This window comes from Hydra viridissima, unplaced genomic scaffold, assembly GCF_058129835.1.
Source record: "Hydra viridissima isolate aposymbiotic clone 2 unplaced genomic scaffold, HvirCarnegie_v1 scaffold_2, whole genome shotgun sequence".
Lineage (NCBI taxonomy): Eukaryota > Metazoa > Cnidaria > Hydrozoa > Anthoathecata > Hydridae > Hydra > Hydra viridissima.
In genome coordinates, this window is record NW_028324301.1 from 5,580,635 (window position 1) to 5,606,515 (window position 25,881).

The 25,881-nt window shown below is 28.0% G+C and overlaps 3 protein-coding genes across 4 annotated transcripts; 2 read left to right on the top strand and 1 right to left on the bottom strand.

Annotated features, from left to right (window-relative positions):
- Nucleotides 1-1,558: 1,558 nt before the first annotated feature.
- LOC145193557 (transmembrane protein 272-like) lies at nucleotides 1,559-6,137 on the bottom strand. 2 transcript variants are annotated; one of them, XM_090080426.1, is made up of 5 exons: nucleotides 5,873-6,121; nucleotides 4,903-4,972; nucleotides 3,435-3,545; nucleotides 3,251-3,310; nucleotides 1,567-2,439 (listed from the first exon to the last, which is right to left on the bottom strand). In XM_090080426.1, exons 1-5 carry the CDS (start codon nucleotides 5,906-5,908, stop codon nucleotides 2,051-2,053), a joined length of 666 nt encoding a protein of 221 aa, XP_089936552.1. In that variant the 5' UTR covers nucleotides 5,909-6,121; the 3' UTR covers nucleotides 1,567-2,050. The 2 variants fall into 2 exon arrangements, with proteins under 2 accessions (XP_089936553.1, XP_089936552.1); XM_090080427.1 differs by lacking the exon at nucleotides 4,903-4,972 and having other exon boundaries at nucleotides 1,559-2,439; nucleotides 5,873-6,137.
- A 1,682-nt stretch (nucleotides 6,138-7,819) lies between these two features.
- Nucleotides 7,820-9,499, top strand: LOC149891667 (protein phosphatase 1 regulatory subunit 14C-like). The gene is made up of 5 exons (XM_090079254.1): nucleotides 7,820-8,264; nucleotides 8,785-8,871; nucleotides 8,977-9,009; nucleotides 9,118-9,155; nucleotides 9,424-9,499. The coding sequence occupies exons 1-5, from the start codon at nucleotides 8,091-8,093 to the stop codon at nucleotides 9,458-9,460; spliced, it is 369 nt and encodes a 122-aa protein (XP_089935380.1). The 5' UTR covers nucleotides 7,820-8,090; the 3' UTR covers nucleotides 9,461-9,499.
- A 785-nt stretch (nucleotides 9,500-10,284) lies between these two features.
- LOC145184122 (kinesin-like protein KIF3A) lies at nucleotides 10,285-25,693 on the top strand. The gene is made up of 18 exons (XM_080059721.2): nucleotides 10,285-10,596; nucleotides 10,688-10,832; nucleotides 11,834-11,918; nucleotides 12,042-12,147; nucleotides 12,244-12,383; nucleotides 17,913-18,110; nucleotides 18,243-18,298; nucleotides 18,454-18,572; nucleotides 18,723-18,824; nucleotides 18,898-19,054; nucleotides 22,958-23,030; nucleotides 23,136-23,243; nucleotides 23,406-23,516; nucleotides 23,669-23,794; nucleotides 23,983-24,036; nucleotides 24,121-24,189; nucleotides 24,981-25,105; nucleotides 25,245-25,693. The coding sequence occupies exons 1-18, from the start codon at nucleotides 10,329-10,331 to the stop codon at nucleotides 25,336-25,338; spliced, it is 2,136 nt and encodes a 711-aa protein (XP_079915847.2). The 5' UTR covers nucleotides 10,285-10,328; the 3' UTR covers nucleotides 25,339-25,693.
- Nucleotides 25,694-25,881: the final 188 nt, after the last annotated feature.

Here is a 25,881-nt window from a genome sequence, read left to right on the forward strand (position 1 = left end):
TGTCTTCAAATTGCACTCATTTTTAGATATTTTGTAAAAAACAATGAAAGTAGGCCACTGGTAATTTTTTTTTCTAAAGTTTTTATTAATTTCGGAGATATTGGGTCCCAAAATTTGGCCCGTTTTGAGGAAATTTTGCGCATGGAGTGTAATTGCTACTTCGAGGAGCAGTTTTAGCAACATGAATATGGCAGAAACATTTCTTTTTAATTTTTTTACTAATCTGGGTAGATTTCTACAGTAAAAGTAAAAATTTAACATGATTACATTTTCAGTTGTCTAGAAATCGTTGTCCGAAACCACAACATTTGAAGTTTTACCCTAACTTTGAGCTCTAATATCTCTTTAGGCCAATACTTGCACGTAGTTTTTTTAGGTGTTTTTGAAAGACACTAAGACATACATTGATTTTTCGGAACAAAAACCATGTGCATGCAAGGACCTGGGAAGGAGTAACCTACCAAAAATCACTTTTTGCGTTCAACGCGCTTTGATAGATTACCCATAACAATCGTGGCCTTAGGTCCACCATGAACAGTAATAGAAACAGTAAACAGTAACAGTAAAAATGAAATCGATTTGAAAAAATAAGGCGAATATAGGGTTTTTAATGGGATTTTTTACAACTTTGACTTCGAATTAGAGCACTTTCCGTTGATTTTCAGGTCTATGTTTTTATATTTTAATGAATCAGCATAAAATTTATTAAGATAAAAATTTTTTAATAAAATTTCTCAGACAGTAGCTCTTAAGTCCTCTGTCACATAGTCCTAATTATTGACTAAGAACTTCCCAAGTCACGAGCAATTGTCCTTATTGACTTACCAGGTCATTGTCAATCATTTCTTAGATTTTTGCTACGAATTCAGGAGTTCTGACACAATCAGGCTGTTACTTGTGAGTTAATCTTTCAGTTATAGCTTCATAGTCACCAGCAAACTCTTCAACCTTTTTTCTTATCCCTCTAAACCCAACTTTTGTTCACTTTTAAGAACTTTGTAATACTGGGAACGTCATGTCCGGAGTGAATTACAATTAACACATTTTTTTTCCAACGATTGTGGAATTGAAAATTCATTTTTTAAAGCCATTTTTAAGAAAATTATTTTACTAACAAAAATTTAAAAATTTTACTAAAAGAAAAAAAAAAAAAAATTATTGGTAATTCCGGCAATTTGTAATAATTTCGATAAAGATTACTAAAAGCGATAATTATAGTTAAAATAGAGTATAACATTCCTTTCTTTTTTTAATCAAGCCAGATAATTATTAAATAATAACCTCCTAATGTTAAATTAGCTTACTATATAAGCTTGACTAAACTTAAGAAAGACTATGATTTTCAAAGCTGTTACTTTAGTGATCTGATTTTTATATTAAAACCACTATCAAACCGAATCATCTTCAAGCAACTATGTCTCTCTGAAATCATTTTAATAAGCTTGACAGAGAAACAGATGATATCTCTGGCTCTGACGGGATTCCCTTAGTGCATTAAGTGCAAAAAAGTGATTAAATTTCAACCAAAGTAAGAAAATTAGTCAATTTTGAAGTTTTTTTTTTTTTCTTGTTATCATCATTAAGCATTAAAATAAAAGCAATACAAATACTTAACTCACATAAATATATTATATTTTATAAACATATATTTATACGGGTGTATACACATGCGCGCATTTTTTACATGTATGTAGGTAGTATATGCAATGTATGAATATGTGTGTATATAGGTATGTGAGTGTGCTGCGAGCGTACGCTTAATATAGTTTTAAATTTACAATGGTTGAAGAGGAAAGCAAACTTCTGGCTTTCTATTTAAGACTTTTATATAGAATATATATTACAAAACATACAATGACAAGTAGTAAGAAATATTACAAAAATTCTAACTTTTCCAAAAAAAAAGATATTTATTTTTATAAAACACAACTCATTAAAAAAATATTAAATTAAAATCTTTACTCTAAGAATTGAAGTTCAAACCAAATGTACCAACTTGTTTAAAATCGAACAAATAAAATGCATTCTACTTCGTTAATTTCAGAACAGTTTAGTCCATTAGCAGTGAACAACATCCAACACAGCACATACAAAAGCATACAAAACCAACAAATGCATACGATGCTGTTGTCAATCCAAATGCAAAAAGATACAAAGTTTTGTCACAAAAACGTTCACTTGATTGATCATCGTACTCAGGTGCATAGTTTGAGTAAATCCATACATTACCAGCAATAAACCATGCAATCATAAAGCAGTCAATTATTCCTTCAAAGACGCTTTTTTTTCTACTTTCTTCTTCAGCATTAGCATTTCTATTGCGTCTTTTTATTTGATTACATAAACCAACAATATTACGTAAAATTCCAAAAGATCCCAGAACAATTAAGTATAATGGTATCTTGGGTTGTACAGGGCAGTCATCTATATACTTTGCACCTTTAACACATAATTTTATGCTTCATTCTTAAAATTTTTTTTGTTTGAGGATGAAGCAAAAGTGATATTATGAATGCTAAGGCTTCTCAAACTGGAATCCTGAATCTTAGGAGTAAAAGAATCTTCAGCAAAAAAAAAAAAAAAAAAGTACTTCTTAATATAAATTTTTCAAGATTTTTATTTCTGATTTATATTGAGATTAAAATCATTTTATTTAAATCAAATAAGCCCTGCTACTCACATTTTTTTAAAAGAATATTTCTGATATTTTTATCTATAAAAGGATTTTTTTACTCTCAGGATCCTGTGAGAGAAACTCTAATGCATACAGTAGAATAAGGTAATATAAAAATTGAATATTTATAAAAAAAAAAAAAAAAAAAGTTAAAAAATTTAAAAGAATTTATTGTAGAATATTACATTTAAAAAAAGAATATATCATGTAAAATTAAACATTTTAAAGCAAACAATGTATGCAATGTAAATATTACGAAAATTTAAAAGTAGAGTTTATTTTCAAAACAAACTATGAGAGTTTAAGGCTTCATTGCAACATAAATTATAAGCCCAAAGGTGTAACCATAATAAAATCATAACAAAATGTTTAAAATAAGATCTTATGTATTCACTAATATCTTTATCAAAACTCTTGCATAACTGAGAAATAAATGCCATTGTATTAGGAAAAAGTTTGGAAATGAATAACAGCTTCAATTAAAACTGAATTTAACAAAGATATGGGGAAAGGGTAAATAACAATGATATTAACAACCATTGCTAGAATTCTATTTGACATAAAGTAATGCCTTACCTAATACAATGCAGGCAACTGGAATCACCAAAAGCAGTGCCAAGCAAAATGTACAACCCACTAAATTCAAAAACAAGTAAAAGAGTTATTCCATAAATACTGGACATTGTAGCAGATGAACTCATATGCAAAAAGAACTTTCTTATGTTCAGAAATTGTTAAAAAAAAAAAAAAAAATGTCTACCAGTGGACAAGAATATCAAAATTGTTTTTTTAAGAAACTCTAAAACGCCTGATGATTGTTGATGAGCTTGTCTTATTTCACCAAAAATGCTTTCATAAGAAGGAGGAGGATCTAAAATAGACCAAGAAGTAAAAACTTGCTACAACTATATCTAAAAAAATTAAATCTTATATATTTTTAAAGCAATTAGAAGGTGCTATGTTTTTCAAGAGTACTTTCGGAATTCAAAATAAGTTTTATATAAGTATACTTAAGTACATCATACTTAAATATGATGTGCTTAAGTATACTTATGTAAAACTTACAGAAACAGATCTTAATAAACAATAAAGACTTAATATAGGACAAAAAAAAAAATATTTAAATCTATTTGTTTCATGAATGTTACCATTTAAGAAATTAACTCAATTTTTTATAAAATACTACTGAAAATGCAAAATTAACAAATAATTTTATCACAAAAATCTTAAAGAACATTATTCATTATTTTGAGTTCAAATAAAGAATAAAGAACTTAATTTCATTAATTTTACTCAAAATTTTTAAAACACCATTTTAAAGTAACCAAATAAATAATATTGCAAAAAAGACATTTAAAAATATGTACTTTACATTTAATGCTATGTAAGTATTACACAAAAATGCATCTTTAAAATTGCAAACAACAACAACAATAATATAATATCATAGAGAAAATTAAATTTGCTTGTTTTTTTACATATAACTTATGCAAATTTTCTAATATAATAATAATAATAATAATAATAATAATAATAATAATAATAATAATAATAATAATAATAATAATAATAATAATAATAATAATAACAACAATAACAATTAACTGTAGTTTGGTAATAGAATAAACATCGATGGTGAAACTATGTTTTAGAAGTTTTAATTCTGAAATGACAAGGAAATATGTTTAGATTAAATACAGATAATACACAACTCAAAATACTTAAATCTATAAAAATATTATTCATTAAAAAATATCCTCTTACTGAGTTCATAAAGTATAAAATAAAAACATTGACTTTAAAAAAGAGAGCAAATAGTAGTATACAACTTTCTTTCTTTTCATAAGTTAAAAAAATAGTTATCTATCACTTACCAAATAGACATAAAACACAAAACTATCATATGATATTAGTTAATGCTTCCTGGTAATATACTTTTAACTCATAATATGTATCATATGATATTAATTAATATAGTATTAGTTAATACTATATTGTTAACTAATGTTAGTTATCATATTATATAAGTTAATTTTAATATATATACATATATATATATATATATATATATATATATATATATATATATATATATATATATATATATATATATATATATATATATTGTTGATTCATCCTAAGTTTTACTTTTACTAAAACCTTCCAGTATGACTAAACTAATTCAAACTTATTGATTTCCTGAAGTAGCTTAAAACATAAAGTTTTACCATCTACAGTATTGTAATTTGGAGGTTCTAAATTTCCATAATCAGGAGGTGGTGAGGCATCTGTTAAACCCTACACAAATTTATGAAACATTAACTTTAATATGTTTTAATAGTTAAAACAGAAAAAGAATCCATTCTTTTCATATATATTGCTATTTTGTCAAAATAACCAGTTGAACAAAACTAATAAACTAGTGTAGGTAATTTAGGCTAAAGTACATACTTACAGTTATAAATAAAAGAATTACATAAAAAATAGCTTTTAATTTTTAACAGTTGGACTTTATCCTAAATGCAAAGATGGGAAAAACTGTATGAAAGGGCAGCACCCTTAGTAATTCTATTTGTCATACTTTTTAGAAAATAAATCGCAGAAATATTTTATAATTGTATAACTTATAAATTCAGTAAACTAAATTTCAGACCAAGGAGAAATTAAAGTAATAAGTCAAGAGAAAAAAAAACAAAAAACACTTTATTTAAAAAGAACCCTATTTGATACTTTTAATAGCAGAATACAGGAAAATTTTTAAATTAAATGTTTTTAAAAACTAACTTTTAGAATCGAAGTTTTTATTATAACTCACTTATCACTTATTCAGATTGTTAAAACAAAGTTTAAAGATACTTTATATAACAAAATGTTGATACATGATCTAGTAAATAGTGTATAATCGGATAAATACAGGTTACATTTATAAAGCCGTGTTAGGATTAAATTTATAAAAAATGCAGTGTTAATATTTGCAGTAAATCAAGATCACAACAAGTGTTTCAGAATAATTTAACTGTAAGAATTAAGAAGGATTAAAAAACTACTGGCCTGTCTGTAGTTTTTAAATCCTTGTTAATTCTTGCCTGAAATACTTAAACGCATTTAATGCAATAAATTATAGAAATAAGGTTTTTAGGCGAATTTTTGAAGATAATTAAACGAAGTTAACATCATTATATTAAGACTATTTTAGACCTTTTGAGATGAGTCGCATTTAGAAGATTCCGCCATTTTTCTTGATCTATTTGAAGTCTTCTAGATTTATAATATGCACTTCGAAAAAACTTCGTATCTAATTTCATCATCACAAGTAAAAAATAACAACACCAGTGAAAAAAACGCTGCTGAAAAAGAAGCTGCTGAGCTTGCAGTTTTTCGGGCTAACACCCCTCTGCTCAAAAATGTTTTTTTTGTGGTAGAAAACACCTGATCATGCCTGAACCAATCTTAAAAAGTTAACACGCTCTTGTTGTAACGTACAAACGGTTGCTCGATAAAGTGCCGTACTCATTTTTGAGCATTGAATATTTAATAGTTCACGCTTAGAGTGTTATTAACATTGTTTTACGGCAAGTGTCCACGATCTTATCTTTTTTAAATTGTTTTGCATGCTCAGAACCTTTAAAGCGGAATGTTTTAGTGTTGTTTTATCCTTACCATGAACATCTTTCACACATACATCTTCATCAACAGTCATCATTTATAACTTTTGTCTAGCTTGCTACTTTATCTGTTTGATGATAAAAGGAAAAAGACATACCGGTGCATCTGAACAGAATTATATTAAAACCTCTTTTTGAGAATTCTCTTTAATTCAAGCTCATACTTTTTATGAAAAAGAATTGTTCTCGTTCTATTAGAGTTAGTTTCCAAATCATTTTTAGACCGTAGTAATATGAGGTATGACCGTAGTATGAGGTATGACCGTAGTAATATGAATTCTTTTATGAACAAAAGCTCATTTAAAGATTCAACTTCTTTTTCATCCGATTCAAAAAAATTTTCTCTTTAGCGCATATTTTCTGAACTTGATATATTGGACCTTAAACTTGAATAAAGTTTTGTTTGCATATTATTAACGGATACCTTTAAAGTAGATTGTAAATCTACTTTAAAGACATCTGTTAATAATATGCAAACAGATAAATCTACACCAAATTGGTTACAAGCGAGATTTATCAAATCATAAACTTTCGTGGTTAAATATGTTGACCATTAGTGAGATGCCTATGGGTCCTACACCACAAAAGGTTCTTTAGCTAAAAGTTTCTTTTACTATTTTTTTAATCCCCGAATTTGATAAAAAAAATAACAACTTATGAATGGAATTATTTTGTTATATTTCGTTTCATTATAAGTTTTCACTATTGGTTCATTAACAAATTTTATAATAAATTTTGATCGTTGGTTCACTAAATAATATCTAACTATGTAAAAACTTAGCAGATATTTGATAAAAAATTTTTTAGTTAAAAAGATCCATCTTGTATTTAGTTAAAAAGATCCATCTTATATTTAGTCTCGGCCACATAAATTAAAATGAAAATTGTGTCTTCCCAATTTGTGTTTTATAATCTGGGCATGTTTTCTGTATAATTCAAACTTAAAAAAAAAAAACTTAAAAAATGTTTTAAAATGTTAATGAAGGCTATATGTTTTAAATTGTCGAGCAAAAATTCAAACAAAAAGGATATTTGTTATATTTTACCGTTAGGAAGTCATCCCACAGCAAAGACAATCTTTCCATAACTGCATAAAAATATATAATCTAAAATTAAAAAGGGGTTTAAGATTATCAAATATAATAAAATTAAAAGTCATATATATTTAAAAAAATATAAGAAAATAGTTAAAACAAGATTGAAAGCAACTTGAACCGATAATATCCGACAATCTTGACGCCGTTATATTATGAACTATTGATTTCGTCTACCGGATTTTAATTGTTTTGATCAGATACATGATGGCAACTTTAAGATTCTTTTATTCAAATTTAAGTTAAATGTTTAAAAGTTGAATATATTTCGATTTTTTATTAAACAACTATTGTTAAACAATTTAAATCATTTTTTGAAGAGGAAATAAGAAGTTTTTATATTTACAATATTAATTTGCTTTTTAGTTATATAAATATGTTAAAATCATATTGTTTTATGTATACTATACATACTATATAGATACTATGTATGTATGTATGTATGTATGTATGTATGTATGTATGTATGTATGTATGTATGTATGTATGTATGTATGTATGTATGTATGTATGTATGTATGTATGTATGTATGTATGTATGTATGTATGTATGTATGTATGTATGTATGTATGTATATGTGTATACACACACTGTTGTAACACAGTTTAAATAAGTAGAACTATAGTATAAAATAGATTGGTTAAGGGAAACACAAAATGGCAGAGGATGACCAGCAAAGTAGTATTCTTCGGTTCAACGTTTTAGAGGGAAGTCCTAATACTTCAAAAAAATATGCTGCTACAGCCAAATATAATAGAAAAACTCTAAATAAGCGCTTAGAATTGGAAGAATGGATGCATGGTCAGTTAAGAAAGCTATATGATTGTCAGGTATGTGTAAGTATACTATAGGGCTTTCCTCTTGCAAATGTCAAGTTTAGCATCAAAGTTATTTCAAGTAGCCTTAACACTGTGTTTAGGTTTAACTTAATTTAATTTGTTTTTCTGTATGTTTATCAGTGTTAAGGTTTGGCTTAGAAATAATGTTTAGCCCTAGCCTAATTCTGAATGTAGTTATAAATAAAACTTTCTTAACTTGAATTTAAAGCAACTTAATTCTAACCTATTCATACTAAACTGTAGTTATTAATCTATCAGTTGTTAAATAAAAGTGCAGAACTGTACTTTTATTCAGTTTTATTATACCTTGGTGTCTCTTCAAGCTATTTTTTAAAAAAGACTACAACAAGATTTTCTGCTGAAAATAAGATTGCAGTTTTTAGTTGCAATCTGTCAGAAGTTTTGCAGTGGTATTCAAGTTGCGTTTTCAGTTCAAATGCTTTACTGTGAAAGTTTACATTTGAATATTGAAAAAACCTTTTTTCAAAAACCTGTTTGTTTAAATTTTCAGAGTGAAGATGATGAGTATTATGTAGAAGTAGATGTGGATATTCTTTTAGCTGAAGATAAAAATGAAGTCAGATTAAAAATGCTGCAGGTATGAAATAAAATGTTTATTATAAAGTTTAAAAAAAAAAAAAAAATTAATGCAAAATATTAACCTTTTATTACTATATTCAATAACCATAATTTTTGTTTTAAGGATCTGCTTAATGGAGCAAAAGAATCTCCAGAGGTAAGACAAGTTACAAAAACTACAAGTTGTTGAAATCAATATTGTAAGTATTTTCTTGACACTTTTTTTGGTATGAACATTGTATTTTTATTTTTTTTTTGGTTTTAGAATTTTATTGATGAGTTGCTAGTAAGGATAAGGAACCTGTAAGTTTTGGTTTCTTTTACATGTGTAGCCATAAATAAGTAGCTCTACATGTAAATAATTTTTTTTTTCAAATATTTTATTGATTTATTCTTATTTCATGCTTTTCTTTTGTTTGTGACTTCCAAATCAAACGGATTAATTTTTCAAATTATAGATTATTATATTTTAACTTAATCGTTTTTAGTGTACTTCTCCTTAAAAACTTTTATTGTCTATGTGTATGTATTATTACATTTGTTTTTGCAAATTTTTTGCTTAACTTATCAGGGAAAATGCTTCAATGAAAAAAGCATCAGAATTATAAATCAATCTGTGTGTGTGTGTATATATATATATATATATATATATATATATATATATATATATATATATATATATATATATATATATATATATATATATATATATATATATATATATATATATATATATATATGTATATATTACTGTAATTTGTTGTATACCTTAGTGTATATGTTTATTTTTAAAAAAATGTGTTTTTTTTAATTTTTTGTCAAAGCTTGACCAAAAGGAATTTTTCAAAATTGTTAGAATATAGTTTTCATCTGCTTTTTAACCTGTGAGCATGCAGTGGTAATCAAGTGATTATTCAGTCATTAATTTTGCTCATTTCTGCTTGACTAAAAAATTTTTGAATTAATGTTTTTTTTTAATGAAATTTTATGGCTTATATATTTTTTTTTTAATTTATGGAGTTTTTTTTTTTTTTATTAAAAATTTTTAAACACGGAAAGAATTTAGTAAATACAAATTTTTTTAACAATTAATATAATTTAATGTTATCGTTTATTTGCATAGATTTTGCATTTAATAAATACTTTATATTAAAAATGTTTTTTTTTCCCCTTCCCTAGTAGCTCTTGCTTCAAAGCTTAGGAAATGCATATTTAGACAGGAAAATAATATTTTTTTACAAATTTTTTATTGATATGATAAGAAACTAAGTAAACTTGGAACAAGTTTCTGAATTAACACTTAAAATTTCTTTGCAGTGAAATATTATATCTGCTAAGTTAAAATATTTAGGCACATAAGTTGCATGATGTTCATGAAACCAAGGTTTTAAAAAGAAAAGCTAAATAAAGTTGTTTGATGTTTTGTAATGATCTAATATTTATAAAAATATTTTTTAGGTTACATAATTTAATACTATGAAAAAAGATACCAATAGTGATAATGTTCGTGTTGTTGTAAGATGCCGCCCTCTTAGTCAGAAGGAGAAGGATACCAATTGTTCATTAGCAATATCTTGTGATGAAATTCGTGGAACAGTTACTATCAAACAAGAGGACAACAGATCCAATGATCCACCAAAAGTTTTTACATATGATCGTGTTTTTGGACCTGAAAGTAAGCAGACAGATGTTTATAATGATGCTGCAAGAGCTATTGTAGAAAGTGTACTTGAAGGTTACAATGGTAATACTAATAATTTATTTGAAACACTTTTTTACAATAGAGAAATAGTATACACCCATAATGTTACTTAAAATATCTTTCATTTTTTAAGGTACAATTTTTGCATATGGTCAAACAGGAACTGGAAAAACATTCACTATGGAAGGTATCCGTACTGAACCTAACCTCAGAGGAATTATCCCTAATTCATTTGCTCATATATTTGGTTACATTTCAAAGATGGATGGGGATACTAGGTTTGTTGTTGATTTTTAAAATAAATTGTATTGTATATGAAAATGATTTATTTTGATACTATTTTACAAATAAAAATTTGCTCTTCAGGGCGAATAGTAGATAAATTTAATATTCATTAAATAGTTTAATTAAATCCTTGAGGTGTTGTAATTATGCTTGCTCTTTCCTTCTACTTATGTTTATATACTTTTCTACTTATTTGTTTTATTCATAAGTTGAATATTCAGTTCAAGTTTAACAGTTTGGGTTCCCATGAAAAATAGATACATTTTTGATTTATTAAATATGCAAAATTTGATCTGAAATGGAATAAAAGTGTATAAAAGATGTTGAACCCAACCCTATTGTTATATAACCCTATATATTCTGGATCAGTAATCTCTTGATTATATGTGTCAATGACATAACTTTCTCATTTGACATGTCTAAGCTTAGTTTTATTTAGTTACATAAGTTGTATTGAATTAATAATAGATATGACTGTAATAAAATGTCTGGCAAAAACAGTAAGAATAAGATTTGGAAGCCTGGATGTAGAAGATTGTTTTTCCAATTTTTATAGCAATTAATCTTTGGGTACCATAAATATGTGGATTCCCATTGAAAGAGAAATACTGGTCTTATTAATACTTTTACTAAACATCTTGTATCATATTTAGTAAAATAACTCTTATATGTTTGTAGAAGTCAGAGAAAGATGATGTTTTTTGAATTATCTGAAAATTTTTTGAAATTTTTTTTCTTTAACCTAAGAGTTGAAAAAAACATTTGAAGTAACTGGGAAGTGATGCAATTTCAAGAAATTTATTTATATGACTGAAAGTTTTTCTGCTCAACTGTAATAATATGTATTCATGGGTGGTTTTCCAAGGGAAGAAGTGGAAATTATTGAGGGAGAAAAAGAATTTGTTTGAATTAACTGAACTCTTGATTTGTTGGGTATTCAAATTATTGCACTTTATCTATAGCTATTTTTTGAATAATTTTCACATAAACCTAGGTTCTTAGTTCGTGTTTCGTACTTGGAGATTTATAATGAAAATGTGAGAGATCTTCTTGGTCGAGATCAAAATGCTAAGTTAGAAGTAGGTGAACTACAAAATTAATTTCTTGTGTCAGTTTGTATGCATATTAAATACCAAAATCAATAGTTTAAGTCTAAATTGAGTTTGCAGCAAGTATCAGCTGAATTAAATGTACTATTTAAGGTAAAAGAGCGTCCTGATGTTGGGGTGTATGTAAAAGATCTTTCTGCATATGTTGTAAATAATGCTGATGATATGGATAAAACAATGACCATGGGAAATAAGTGTAGTAAGATTCTTACTTTTTGTTTACAATTGGTTTTGACATAATTAAACAAAGATCTAAAAATATCTTTGTATATTTTATCAAAACAATTTTTTTAAGGATCTGTTGGAGCTACAAATATGAATGCTACTTCTTCTCGATCACATGCCATCTTTACAATAACAATTGAGCGAAGTGAAAAAGGCCCTGATGGGCAGCAACATTTGCGAATGGGAAAACTTCATATGGTTGATTTAGCCGTAAGTATGTCTTTGCAAAATGCACAGACTACCCAATAAATTTTTCCTATAATTCTCTTATTTTTCTCTTTTTTTCTACAATTAGCTTTATTATAATTTGAATAACTTTTTGCTTTATTAAAAAATTGTTTTTTCTTTCTGATAGTAAACTAGATTATTTTTGGGAATATCAAGTTTAGTTGTCACATTTTTTATTTTGATTAAAGATTAGCTGTGTAATGTATAAACAATTTTTGTTGTTGCTCAGTATATAGAGCTTGGCTGTGACCACAATTTATATGCAAATCAAACTAGTTATTGACTAAGAAAATTTTTTAATAATAAAAAAAAAAAAATGCATTTGAAAATGTGACATCTTATCCCAAACTGTTGGATGCTACAGTTTGTAGAGAAGTTTTTCACAGAATTTTTGTTTTGAAAAAGCATTAAAACAAAAAAAAAATTGTTAGTAAGTTTTTTAACTTTCTTAGTTCCTTCAATGATTGACTTTTAACAACTGAGTCTCAAATATCAAAAAACTCAAATTGTATATTTCTTTAAAGATAAAAAATTTTCTCTTGTTCTCGTATTGTACAGTTCGTACATTCGAAACATGCTCTGTATTGGATCATATTTATATAACCACTTGATGCATCATCCCATGTCTGACATGGAGTGGCTTGTCAGCAAATTCAGGACTTGCCCATGTCTCACATGTTCGACTGTAGTACAGTGCTATTCAAACATTTTATGGTCCTTTCATGACAAACTTATTGTTATTTTTTCTAAGAATTAGAATTGCTAATTTTTTGTCCGTATTATGAAATTAAATGTTATTATGAATTATGAAATAAAAAAAAAAAGGATCATTTTTTACTCTACTTTATCATAAAAATGCTCCAATAGCTTTTTTAATTTTTTGGTTTACTTTTTAGTTTTATTTATAAATAGATCTGTCTGTTCCTTTACCAGCTAAAGCTGTGAACCTTTCCATAAAAAAATTTTCCTTATGTAAAAATAAACTGATTTTTTCAAATCATTTTTTCTGCTCTATCCCCTTTCACCTGATAAATATATTTAAAAAAAATGAAATTATTAAAGTTTTAATATTTTCTGTTTCTGTAACTTTTATGCTGTTGTTATTGAATAAATCTGTTAACTTTACATTTAATTTTGATGTATTACTATCTTCATCTTTAACTTTTATTTTTATTTTTTAACTTTTGCACTTCATTTATACTTTTAATACTAATGTAATTGGTTACTTTGTGAAAAATTGTTACTAATTTATCTGCAGGTAAGGCATAAGAAAAATTTTTTTATTGTTATAATTTATTTGTTGCTCTAATAATAGTTATCACAGGTTTTTTTAGAAAAAGTCCCCCTGAAATTAAAAAATCAATTTTCATGTATTTAACTATGTATTTGTGTAATGTATTATAACAATAATAAAAAATGATATAAAAAATATGAACAATTTAATGAGAATATATATATATACATTCTCATTACATAAATCACTTAACCTCGTGTTGCGGGGCTAAGTGATTTATGTACCAAGAACTTTTTTACTCCCCCACATTTCTTTTTTAAAGTAGTCAAACCAGCTTTTTTTTTTTTTTTAATTAACAAGAGGTTACCTTTTGGGAGCTAGTACTAAAAATATCTAGAAATGTTTTTTTCATACTCTTTTGAGGTCTCCTTCAATGACAGGAACTGTGAAACTGATAGTTGATTGCCTTCTTTCATCATTTGGGTCATCATAATTCCCATGTCAATGTCTTTGGACTGGTAAAATTTACATCAGTTCTTTAAAAAAGCTTCCTTGTTCATTGATTCCCAACTTGTAAAAGACATCGAGGAGCTTTTTTTTCATGTGTAAAAGATTAGGGCAACTAAGCTTACACTTAAAAATGACCTAGATTTAAAAAAAAAGAGAGAAAAGTTTTTTTTTATATCTTTTTGTTTGTTTTACTGGTCTCGTACGCATCTCTACTTTTTCTTTTTTTAATTTCTATTTTTCTCATGTTTGTTTTTTAAATTTTTAATGGCAAATAAAGCCACAAAGCAAAGTGTGAAATAAGAATAATAACTTCAATGATAATAATGAAACTAATTGTATCAACAAACCGACTAATAAATTGTATAATATAAACAATATGTACCTAATAATTATAATGGTACCAATGGGCTTAGATCAGTTAGAGAAGTTGACATGTGTGGATATACAGACAGCTCCATCTGTTAATGGTTTTTTCTATAATAAAGAGGTAGTTTCTGGAGTTAGATCTCTTTGGATTGTATTGGCCTGGGTACTTAGATCATTTTGGTATAAAAAAGTATATTTTTTACTTTTTGGCACTTAGATCACTTAGCCCCACCACGCCTCATATGTATGTTTGATATAATAGTGAAAAAGGAAAAAAAAAAAAAAAAAGATAAAGATAGATAATAGTTAATGTAAATAAGTAATGTAATAAATAATGTAATAGAAAATAAAAAAATGCATATATTATAATGCAAACAAAAAAAACACTTGGAAATGTTCTTCTTTTTTGTTTGTTTGTATTATAATACATCCAAGGTCTTCCTTTGTGTAGACATAAGAATGAATCTAAGAATAGCAAGAATGACTCTTGAGTTCCACCTCAGGTTGCTTATGTTAGGAATTTTTTGAATCAATTGATTATGGGATCACCTCAACTCTCTAAGGTGGTTACACAATCTCTTGTTACCACAAGTTCTTTGGCCATTACTAAATGGGGAATCCTGAACAAAATGTGATACTGACAACTGATAAGTTGTGGTTTAGTAAAATTGTTCTCCAAGGGCGTTTATTGCGATTTGACAACAACTTCATACATACACATATAAATTTTGATGGAAAGTAATTGATATTTAGAGGTTGCACACCACTCTTGACACAATCAATTCTACATTAAAATAGTGCACCAAACTCTATATTACACTGTTGCACAGAGTTGCAAGAGGCTACTTTAAGCTGTGCCAAGAAAATGACTTTAAAAGAATGAAAGCCCTATGCACCCAGACTTCAAAAATGTAAAAATTGAAATCCAATTATTTAAACTGTCAGAGAAACTTTATTATCTTCAGTACATGATTAGGAAATGGTAGCTTTTCTAAATTTAGTAGTTTTATGGCATTCAAAAAAAATTGTGTTTTCAAAATAATTTTTTAATGAATATTGGTTGCTAAAAAATTCTTTTTATTTTCTTCTGTTCACAATTATTGTTGTAGTCAATGATGCAGGGCAGAAGTCATTAAAATAATCAGGTTGATCCACAGATAACTTGTATCTCTGCTAGTTACATTGAATTGGTAATTAATGGCCTTAGTAGGTTGTTCGCTAAAAACACCAAAGGGTGTATTTGTCTTTATATCAGCAAACTGTTTGATGTGAAAAAATACAGCATGCAGCTGTGGTGTAACACTGCACATTGGCAATGCTAAGAATGAGCTCTTGAGCTGATTAATGTCTTCACCAAAATCTGCTCCAATTTTTGTGCCAAAACACGATAAGGCAACAGTTTAAAATTTTTAGAATCTTTCAACATAGCCAAATGCCTGGAAGGCAGAGTCTTTTTCAGCAAGTTGTTAAAGAAGGTCCAGGTTGTTGATAAGTTTGTAACACTAGTTGCCTGCAAAGTGACTGCCATGATAAGGTTCTTCTTGAATATAAAAAGCTGCTGGTCATTGGCTGGTATTTCGCCAAAAAATTTTCAAAGTTTTGTACAAGTGATTAAGCATGCTGAGAAGAAATCCAACTATATAGGGGGCATAAACTTTAAAATCAATAAGTTGGCTGAACCAGAGATAATTGGCTTGTGCATCAGATAACCATAAGCTTTGGCCTTCTTGATATCACCACCAGGTCTTGAATCCACATCATACCATGTATTGGAGCTTACATGGTATTGAAGTCCCTAAATGATATTTGCAAGTTTAAAATCATATGAGATGACTATCCTAGCTGAATGTGCTTGAACCAGTAACAAAGTATGCTTAACATTGTTGTAGTTTTTGGTAGTTCTACAGAAGTTGCAAAAAGCATCTGCTACTTGATAACACTTTCCTTTGTAATTTGTTGAGTCAAAAGTCATTTCAAAGATAAAGAATTGGCGTCATAGTATTATTAAGATCACTAATTCCAAGACAGACTTTCAAAAATCCACTACCTCCATCACTTCCAAGCTTGATCAGATGCTTAGAGAACATTGAGAGATCAGTCAAATTTTTACAATACACAAGGTACTCAACAAGGAAAAAAAATCAGACAATTGTTGTCCCATTGACTGAAACTTGGATTAAACCTCTAGTACTACAATTTTTGATTGGACAACTTGGTTGATTGTGGAATCTAGTTTTTGCATACCAATATTTGAAAGTCTAGTATTCAAGTGAACCTGAACAAGATTTGCAGTTGTCATGCTTAGCTCATGAAATAGTTGTCTTACACTAGATGCTCCTTGACAAATGCCTCTGGAAAATCTTATGTCTTGGAAATCAAAATTTGCTTCAGAGATCTTTTTAATTTTTTCAGTTTGAAGCTCAGTTAACTCTCATGTGGTTTTATTCATGCACAAGAGACAAACAGTTTTTCTGTGATCTTTATGGTACTTTGCCATATTAAGCCATATTTTGAAAACAATTATGACATCAGCAATAGCAGTAAGTCCTAATGTCTATGTAAGGTAACTGTTTATTTCCAGAAATTTGAAGTAGTTTTGTGTTATTTGTTCTGCTCAAAAGTACAATGTTGTTTCAAAGAAAATAGAAAACAACATTTTTTTAATGTAAACATTGAAATAAAAAACGTTTTTATGTGCTGAAAAAAGACAACATTTTGAAAAGTGTGCAAAGTAGTGATAGTCAAATTGAACTTTCTCTTGCAAATGAATTAGTTAGATTTGGTTTGATTGGATTTTTGGAGTTTGAACGTATAGGGCTTTCACCCTATTTAAGTCAATTCTTTGGTACAGATTAAAGTAGAATCTTGTGATTTTGCAATGATGATCAATAAGATAATTAACTTTTGTATTCCCTGTGAGACTGGCAAGTTGCACTACTTGGTTTGTCAACCTATCACATTTAAGTTTTTGTTTCAGTCATTACTGACACCATGTAAATTTTAAAACAACTGGTTAATGTGACAACTTGCCCAAAGTAGATTGTGACACTATACTTCTGTAGAAGACCAATCATTTAACTTATGTTAACTTTAAAATTTACAGACTATGCATATCTAAAAAGAAATTCTTACATACTTTAAGGACTACTGTAATTAGAAGTCTAGTAAAATGCTTAAAACGTTTCACTTCTTACTACTAGCATCACCTAAAATTTATTTACATATGCAGTCTATGAAAAGTTTTTGGGATCTGAAAATCTTATTCAAATGTAAAATAAGCTTAGATATCATTTTAGCTATTTTATGAAGACACTATATATTGCACTAAGCTTTTATTATTGCATATTATGGGGCAACTTTCAAGCAATGTGACACACATGATTAATTATATTTACATGTAGGGCTCTGAACGTCAAGCAAAAACAGGTGCAAGTGGAGACAGGCTAAAAGAAGCAAATAATATCAACCTTTCTTTATCCACTCTTGGAAATGTCATTTCAGCACTCATTGATGGTAAAAGCACACATATTCCATACAGAAATTCAAAGTTAACACGACTACTGCAAGATTCTTTAGGAGGAAATTCTAAAACTGTGATGGTATAAAAAATAAAGTTTCAGTTCAAGATATTTTGATATAATATGTCTGTCTAATAGTCAGACAACCTCCAAAGCCTCCTTTTAATTTAAAATGCATGTAAATAATTGTATTATAACTATAATAAAATTTAGATAGCTAATATGGGTCCTGCATCGTACAATGTAGATGAAACAATAAGTACCCTTCGGTAAATAACAATGCTTTTTTAATTTTAAGTAATTTTTTAAAAAATTTTTTCTTGTGTAAAAAGTAGGAAACTTCAGCTGTTGTGAAACCCCAAGCTTCTTTATTTTCTATAGCTTCTCTACTACTAATAAGTAACAAAGTTTTAAAATAATATAGATATGCTAATCGTGCAAAGAATATCAAAAACAATGCTAAAATAAATGAGGATCCTAAAGATGCATTATTGAGAGAGTTTCAAGCAGAAATAGAAAAGTTAAGAGCTCAACTATCTGAAGGTAGACTTGCAAAAAGTTTTTTCTTTAAATTTTTGTTTAAAGAAAAAAGTCTTTTTTAAAGAAAATTTCATAAAATATCATGATTATTTTCTCTTTATCAAATTTAAAAACTTTTTTATTGTTTATAAGAGTAGAATTTTTATTATTAAGGTGGTGGTGGAGGCGAAATAAGTGGTTCAGAAGAAGAAGAAGAAGAAGAAGAGGAATATGTTGATGAAAATGGAGAGAAGAAAACTCGAAAAAGAAAAACAGGTTTTTCTTTTTTACAAAAATTATTTCAGTTGCACTTTAATGTCTTAACAAAAAAAATTTCATTATTTAATAGTATCAAAATGCATCTCTCCAAGAGAAGTTGAGAGGCTTAAAGCACAAATTGAAAGTGAAAGAAAAGCACTTCTTGAGAAAAAAAATCTTGCTGAAGATGAGAAAATGAAAGTTGAAAAAGAACTTATGAAAAGAGAAAATGAACTTTCTAAAGCCCAGTAAGTTGATTTTACTGCATTTTCAATTATCAGTAAGTTTAGTTTTTTCAATTCAATTATTTAGTTTCCCTAAATAATCTAATGAATACCCTTATAAAGCAATTTTTTTTTTTTTAATCTCAATAACCAAAATTAATTTTCTTTTTTGCAAGAATATAATTTTTTTTTGCTAGAGATGTAGGATACTAAGAAGTATTTTTATGAGTATTTTCAAATAGAGTAAAATGAGGTCAAATGAAATAGTTAAGAATTTAAATTATTTTATTTTTAAGAGAAAAAGGTTTTTAATTTTTTTTTTTAAAGTTGTAGAGAAATTTGAGCTGTATTTAAATAAATACAAATCAAGTAAAAAAAGTTTTTAGTTTTTTAAGAAACTTTATTTAATTGAAAAAAAAGTTATTTCATTCTTCCCTCACATTCGAGGAGAATGAAATACGAATGAAAATCTATGTGTAATTAAAACAACACTTAACTAAAAAAAACAAAAGCAAACCAATAATAACAATTGAAAACAACCAAATAAAAAAACTTTATTTTTGTGATGATGTTGAGTCGTAGAGAGGTACTAGAGGTTGAGCTGAATTGTCACTTGTGCGGCACTTTTTGGTGCAATAAAACTCAGCGCCTTTTACATATTGTTTTGGTATGCATGTTTGACAAAGCCAAGCCTTGCATTTCGAATTTTCACACTGATACCATTCCATGTATTGACTTGTTGAAGCTTCCCCTAAAACTTTACGGCACTTTTTACACTTGAGTTGGTTTGCAGCTGTTATTGTTGTTGGAGTTGCTGTTGTTGCTTAATTTATTTGCTGCTCGTCATTAAAGCTTAGCTTACGTTGTTTTTTAGCTTGCTTTGCTGCTTTTTTGCTCTCAGCATCTTTCAATCTTTCGAGTATTTCAGGTTTACTGAGACACTCCCCATTGAAACTTGGTACATCTATATTTTTTCTTTTTTTTGTGTCAATGTGTTGGATGCGAAACATTTGTTGTAAAGCTGCTGCAATTGGGCCGATTGCAATTGTTTTTCAACCTCTTTTTGAATTTTCTTTTGAATAGCCGGAGTCACTAGACTATTGAAGGTTGTTTGCAGGCGAGTTGGCTTTGGAGGTGACTTTGAAGCTGATGCTGTGCAACACATGCTGATGCTAGATGTTGTTGATATAGATTCAGATAGGAGTGGCTGAGATGGTGTAGTTCCTGGTGCTAGTAGTGGTTGTGGTACTTTCATAGGTTCTGGTGGTTGAGATGATGAAAGCTCAGGTTGAGATGATGGTGTCTCAAATGTATTAGCAATTTGCAATTTTGACTGATCGATTTTACTGATGTCGAGTGAAACAAGCTAGTATTCTGAAATCCACTAACTATTTGGGTGCGTGTAAAAACTTCACCAGAGCTAAAAAGTTTTGCTTGCAGTTGGCTAAAACATTCTGTTGATAAGTTGCTGAACTTTGTCTCTGCAGAAAACTGTTGAAGTAATTTGCACCAAACTTTTTTGACATGATAATAAACACCAACATCTAGTGGCTGCAGAATGTGTGACAAATGAGCTGGTAAGCAAATTAACAAGATATTGTTTTTGATACAAATAAGTACAACCCGATAGGTGACATGTGTCACATGTCCATCTACCACTAAAATATGAATGCCTATAATTGTATAACTATAATTAGATTTATTTAATTAAGTAATTAATTGATTAAAATAAAGATTAAACTAATTACCTGGAATTTTTTTAATGGCAGGAACATACATGCCAGTGAGCCAATTCACAAATTGCTTATCTTCCATCCATCCGGATGGAGATATGGTGTAAATGGCATTGTCTGGACCACATAAGCACCAGTTTCTGTACAGGTGTTTTTTTTATTTAAAAATAATATATGGAGCAAAATGATTACCAGCAGCATTAATGCAATTTCCAACTGTATAATGGATTTTTTCATTGTTGCCAACCAATTTCAATGGTCGTTTTGCACCACGCCGGCAAACTATATGTTGCTTGCCTTTATCACCAGTAAATCCAAATTCATCAAAATTCCACAAATGACATGAAGTACTTTCATTGATTCCTGCTTCGTTGAATTCTTTTTGCAGTGTGTTGAAATACTTTGCAACTATTTCTTGTGTGCAAGAAGCGGCTCTGAGTGATGAAATATTGCCTATGGCCCTGATGCTTAACTTATGACTCCACCAGTTTATGAAAAGCTTTTACCAATCTTTCCCTGGTGTACCATTAGGAAACAAATGAGATTGACCTTGGTGTTGCAAATAGTTGGTAACTAGTGTGATGACATCATTGTAAGTTCAACCAAAGCCCCAATCAGATAATTTGATTAGGATATCTACCAAAGTTGATTCAAGTTGTTGCGACAATCTTGTGTTTGAACTACTCCCAATTGTTTCACCTATGCCGTGGACACACCTGTGAAGAGTTGCTACTGGTATGCTGAATGATTGAGCAGTTTTGTTAAGTAAAAATTCACTGCTTTGTACTTTGGCCACTGCAAGCGCAACTTGCTCTTTGGTGTAGGGTTTTTCTTTTTTCTTTGAGAGCAACTTGTTTTGAGGCATATTTTATATTAGAATAGATTTAACATGAATTGATTTAAAATTTATACAAAAAATTCATAGAGATTGATTGCTCACTTGAGACTTAATTAATAAAAGCCGCATTTAACAAGTGAGCAATTAGCGTATTTCATTCAACCCCACATGTCTCTGTTTTCATTTTTATCTCATAACTTTTTTCGCTGAATAGCAAATTTAATTTTGGAAAAAGATTCTTGACCAGCGTAAAAAGTTCTACCAGTATACTTATTAAGTTCATTAATATAAAATTTAATTTTCGAGAGTTTTATGTCCATTTTTCAAAAAAAGAAAAAAAATATCATCACGCATTGGAAAGCTTAACAAATTATCAAAAAAACTTTTTTTTTTAATTAAAATTTGATATCATCTTATTCAGAAAAAAATCCTCTACAACATGATCAAAAAATATTTTCAAAAGGTTTATTCAATAATTAATAAAGAACAAAAGAATAAGCATAGTCATAACTATTTCATTCTACCCGGTTTTACTATATTTATAATGAGTGTAAGAAGTTTTTTTAAAAAAAAAATTAGTTACTATTAGTAACAAATTATTATTTTGCTATCTAATGATCAATTATCAAATAATCATCTATAGCTTCTTTTATTTAAGAATATGATATCTCAGTTTTTGAAAGAATTGACATAAAAAGAATAATCTAATCTTTAATATTTTTCTGAAAATGATTGCCAAATAGTGGCAATATTTTTTTTTGTTTTTCAATAATGCTGTTAAGGTAACATTTAAATGAGTAATTCAATTAATCAGAGTAACTTTTGGATTAGTAAATGTTCAAGCAGGAAAGCCTGTTTTAGAATTTGATAAATAATATTTTGCCTGGTTGTGGGTGCAACTAATTAATCACTTAAAATAAAAAGATTTCTATTACATTTATTTGAATGATTGATAATTGTTTTTCAAACTGTTCCCAACAATAAACCATTAAATGGTTATTTCCAGGACATGTCTTGTAGCTGAATGTATGTACAAACCTGTAAAGCTAAAGCATCGTCTGCTTTAACTGATTTTAAAAATTTCTTAATATTTGGTATATAGGAATCAAACGTATCATAGGAAAGCACCCTTCTTGAAAATGCTTTTCAAACACAATTTCAGGATTAACTATGCTACAAAGCAATGAGAAGGAAACTCTTGCCTTAATGGATTTCTATTACCCAACCATTTCTCAATAGAGAATAACAAAAATTTTCTTAGTATTGTAATAACACTATGAACCATGTAAAAGAAAGACTCATACTAGAGATGGGCAATTTTTATGGAAAAAACTTTTTTTGTTTGTTTGTTTTAAGAGAAGAGCAACAAAAGCTACAAGAGAAACTTAAATCTGTAGAGTCAAAATTAATTGTGGGAGGTGTAAATTTGGTATGTTTTTTACATGAATGCAATAACTTTTTCTTTATTGTACTTGATGGCATTAACTTTTTATTTGTTCTTTTTTAACTTTTTTTTTTTTTTTTTGTAACATAGCTGGAAAAGGATGCTGAGCAGCAAAGACTTTTGGATCAATCTGCAAAAGAACTGGAAGCTAGACATGCCCGTGAAGCGGAGATGCGCAGAAAATTAGAAGAACAAGAAGTAATTTTATTAATCATGTAATTTCAAATATTAAATGTGCTTACAAGTTGTTCATCTCCAATATATATGATATTAATTAATAAAGTTCTTAGTTATTATATCCACTAATAAAGTTGTTAGTAATAAATTCTCAAAGCTGATTTTCTGGGAATTATATTCTAGGCAGAAAATATTGATATTGAAGAAAAGTATGCTAATCTAAAAGAGGAAGCTGTTGGTAAAACTAAAAAATTAAAAAAAGTCTGGACAATGCTTATGGCAGCTAAATCTGAGGTATACTTTTGAAATTACAGTTAATGTCGACAATAACATTTTATAAAAAAAGTAGTTCATCAAAAAGATTAAGTTATTTATTCTAATAGGTTGCAGTAATTAACTTTCAAGTTAAATTTTTTTAAAACAACAATTATTATTAAAATTTGTAGATAAATGATATTCAAGAAGAACATCAAAGAGAAACAGAAGGTCTGCTGGAAAGTGTTCGCAATGCATCAAAAGAGGATAAATTGCTGCAATTAACTCTAGATAGCTACATACCTAAAGACTTTCAGGTATTCTGAGCCTTTAAGCTTTTTCTTTTTTTTTCCACAATATTTAAAAGAAAATCTTAACGTCACACAATATGCTTTAATGCTGATTTTTTCCATGAATAAAGAGTGCCGTTTAACTTAATAAAAACGTTTATGTGATTTGCAAGTCGGGAGACATTAATCAAACTGATGTATTTTTTTGATTTAAGGACATGATAGCTCAGAATGTTGTTTGGAATGAAGAAATTGGCGAATGGCAGTTGGTAGAAAAACTTTAGCACATTAACATAATATTAATATAAAGTTTTCTATTTAAGTTTTTTTTTTTTTTTTCCTTTTCTTTTTAGTTCTATGTGGCTTATACAGGTAACAATATGAGGAAACTAGAATCTAGCCCTGAAAAAGAAAATAAAGTTGTGAGTTTTCTTTTGAATTTTCTTTTAGTATTAAGGAGTATCAATTTTATCAAGGAGCTGTTTAACTATGTTTTCATTATTAACGAAAATTCCAAGTATTGCAACATGTTCTTATCATGCACGTTTAGAAACTGTGGATTAACACGATGAATAGCAACATCGTGTTAATATTTATTCAGCCAAATAAACATAGAAAAGCATTTCTGCTATTAAGTTTACAGTTTTTCTGTACAATTTTCTATTTCACCTATCAGCAGCTGAACGAAATCAATCAACATTGCGCACGGTCAAAATTAATTTTAGCAAAATTACATTTGTGGTTAAGTCCTTAAGTTCTTTCATTTCTTGACTCTTACTGTATTCTAACAAGAATTGAAAACGTTTTCCTTTTCAAATTCTGCTTTTAAAAATTTTGAAAATCTGAGAGAAATTCGACAAATTATTTAATCTAATTTTTTCTGTTTCAAAGCAACAAATTAAAAAAATTTCCTGCAAAATTTTAAAGAAATTATGTTCAATTGTATACTTAATCTTTTGTTCTCTTCCATACTCTAGAATCCTGCGGGCATAATAAGAATCCTGCGGGCATAGGGTATAAAACGGTTCGATTTTTATATCCTTAAGCCTTTTACATATTGTAAGGCAATGTGTATGGGAAAAATGAGTCATTTTTAAATCTGCAAATTCTGTATAATAACTCTGGATCAACAGTCTGCTTACCAGTCATTTTCATTTCTTCAACAAAGATATATGTCTATAAATAAAGAAATCTTTTAATCTCTCTCTTTTAGGTAAATGAATTAGATCTATCTGGAGTATACCTTGCTTACAACAAAAGTTCGCAGCAAGAAAATGACAAAACATCACGCCCAAAAACTGGAAGGAGCAAAACGTCAAGACCAAAAACAGCGAAAAAGTTAGTTTTAATTTGAGTTGTTTTGTAACTTTTTTTTTTCTCATCAAGTATCTTAAGTAATTCGGTCATTCTCTATTAAAAATCGCTTCTTTTCGTTAAGTGATCCTAATTTATTAATTCATAAAATTTCAACGTTAAGGAAAGGAAAACAAAACGACGTGAATAGAGGATCATTTGATGACAACGTATTTCAAGAGTCCAAGAGTTTGCATACTACACGTAAAATCTTTTAAGTAAAGCCAACGCTTTTGTTATCAAATAATGGATTATGCTCGGTCTCGCTAAAAAAACAAATCCGTTTTATCATACAAGGTCGAAGTTCGAAATCCCCTCTGATACCTGGGACAAATTTTAATACAAAGTTGCAAAGTCTCATTTTTAACGGTTTACATTTTTCTAAACGAAGTTTTTTTTTGTGTATCATTGGACTTTCTCCATGAGCATAAAATAATTGCTTATAAAAGTTGTAGCATTTAAAAGAGAAGCATAGAATTGTATATATTCATTTCAAGATGTATATTTTAGTTGTGTAAATAACTGAATTTTTAATATATAGTGGTAACGAAAGTTACTATTTATTGCTACTAATTGTAATACTTTTTTGTGTGTTAAAAATAGGGTTGCTATAGTTTTATTTCAACCTTTCAACCAAACGCTCCAAGCCAAGAAAACATGTAAAATTTGTCTAAACAAACTTAAATTGTATGAATTTTACAAGTAAGTTCTAATATCTCAAAGAACAATTAAGAGTTGAAACATTGAGCAAATATGCAGAA

Coding starts and splice junctions, on each gene's coding strand:
- LOC145193557 (XM_090080426.1), bottom strand. CDS start 5,908: ATGGCGGAATCTTCTAAATGCGACTCATCTCAAAAG. Junction 4,973..5,872: donor AATGCGACTCATCTCAAAAG/GTCTAAAATAGT, acceptor AAATTTGTGTAG/GGTTTAACAGATGCCTCACC. Junction 3,546..4,902: donor AAATTACAATACTGTAGATG/GTAAAACTTTAT, acceptor GGTCTATTTTAG/ATCCTCCTCCTTCTTATGAA.
- LOC149891667 (XM_090079254.1), top strand. CDS start 8,091: ATGGCAGAGGATGACCAGCAAAGTAGTATTCTTCGGTTCAACGTTTTA. Junction 8,265..8,784: donor GAAAGCTATATGATTGTCAG/GTATGTGTAAGT, acceptor TTAAATTTTCAG/AGTGAAGATGATGAGTATTA. Junction 9,010..9,117: donor GAGCAAAAGAATCTCCAGAG/GTAAGACAAGTT, acceptor TTTTGGTTTTAG/AATTTTATTGATGAGTTGCT.
- LOC145184122 (XM_080059721.2), top strand. CDS start 10,329: ATGAAAAAAGATACCAATAGTGATAATGTTCGTGTTGTTGTAAGATGC. Junction 23,795..23,982: donor ACATACCTAAAGACTTTCAG/GTATTCTGAGCC, acceptor TTTTGATTTAAG/GACATGATAGCTCAGAATGT. Junction 24,190..24,980: donor CTGAAAAAGAAAATAAAGTT/GTGAGTTTTCTT, acceptor TCTCTCTTTTAG/GTAAATGAATTAGATCTATC.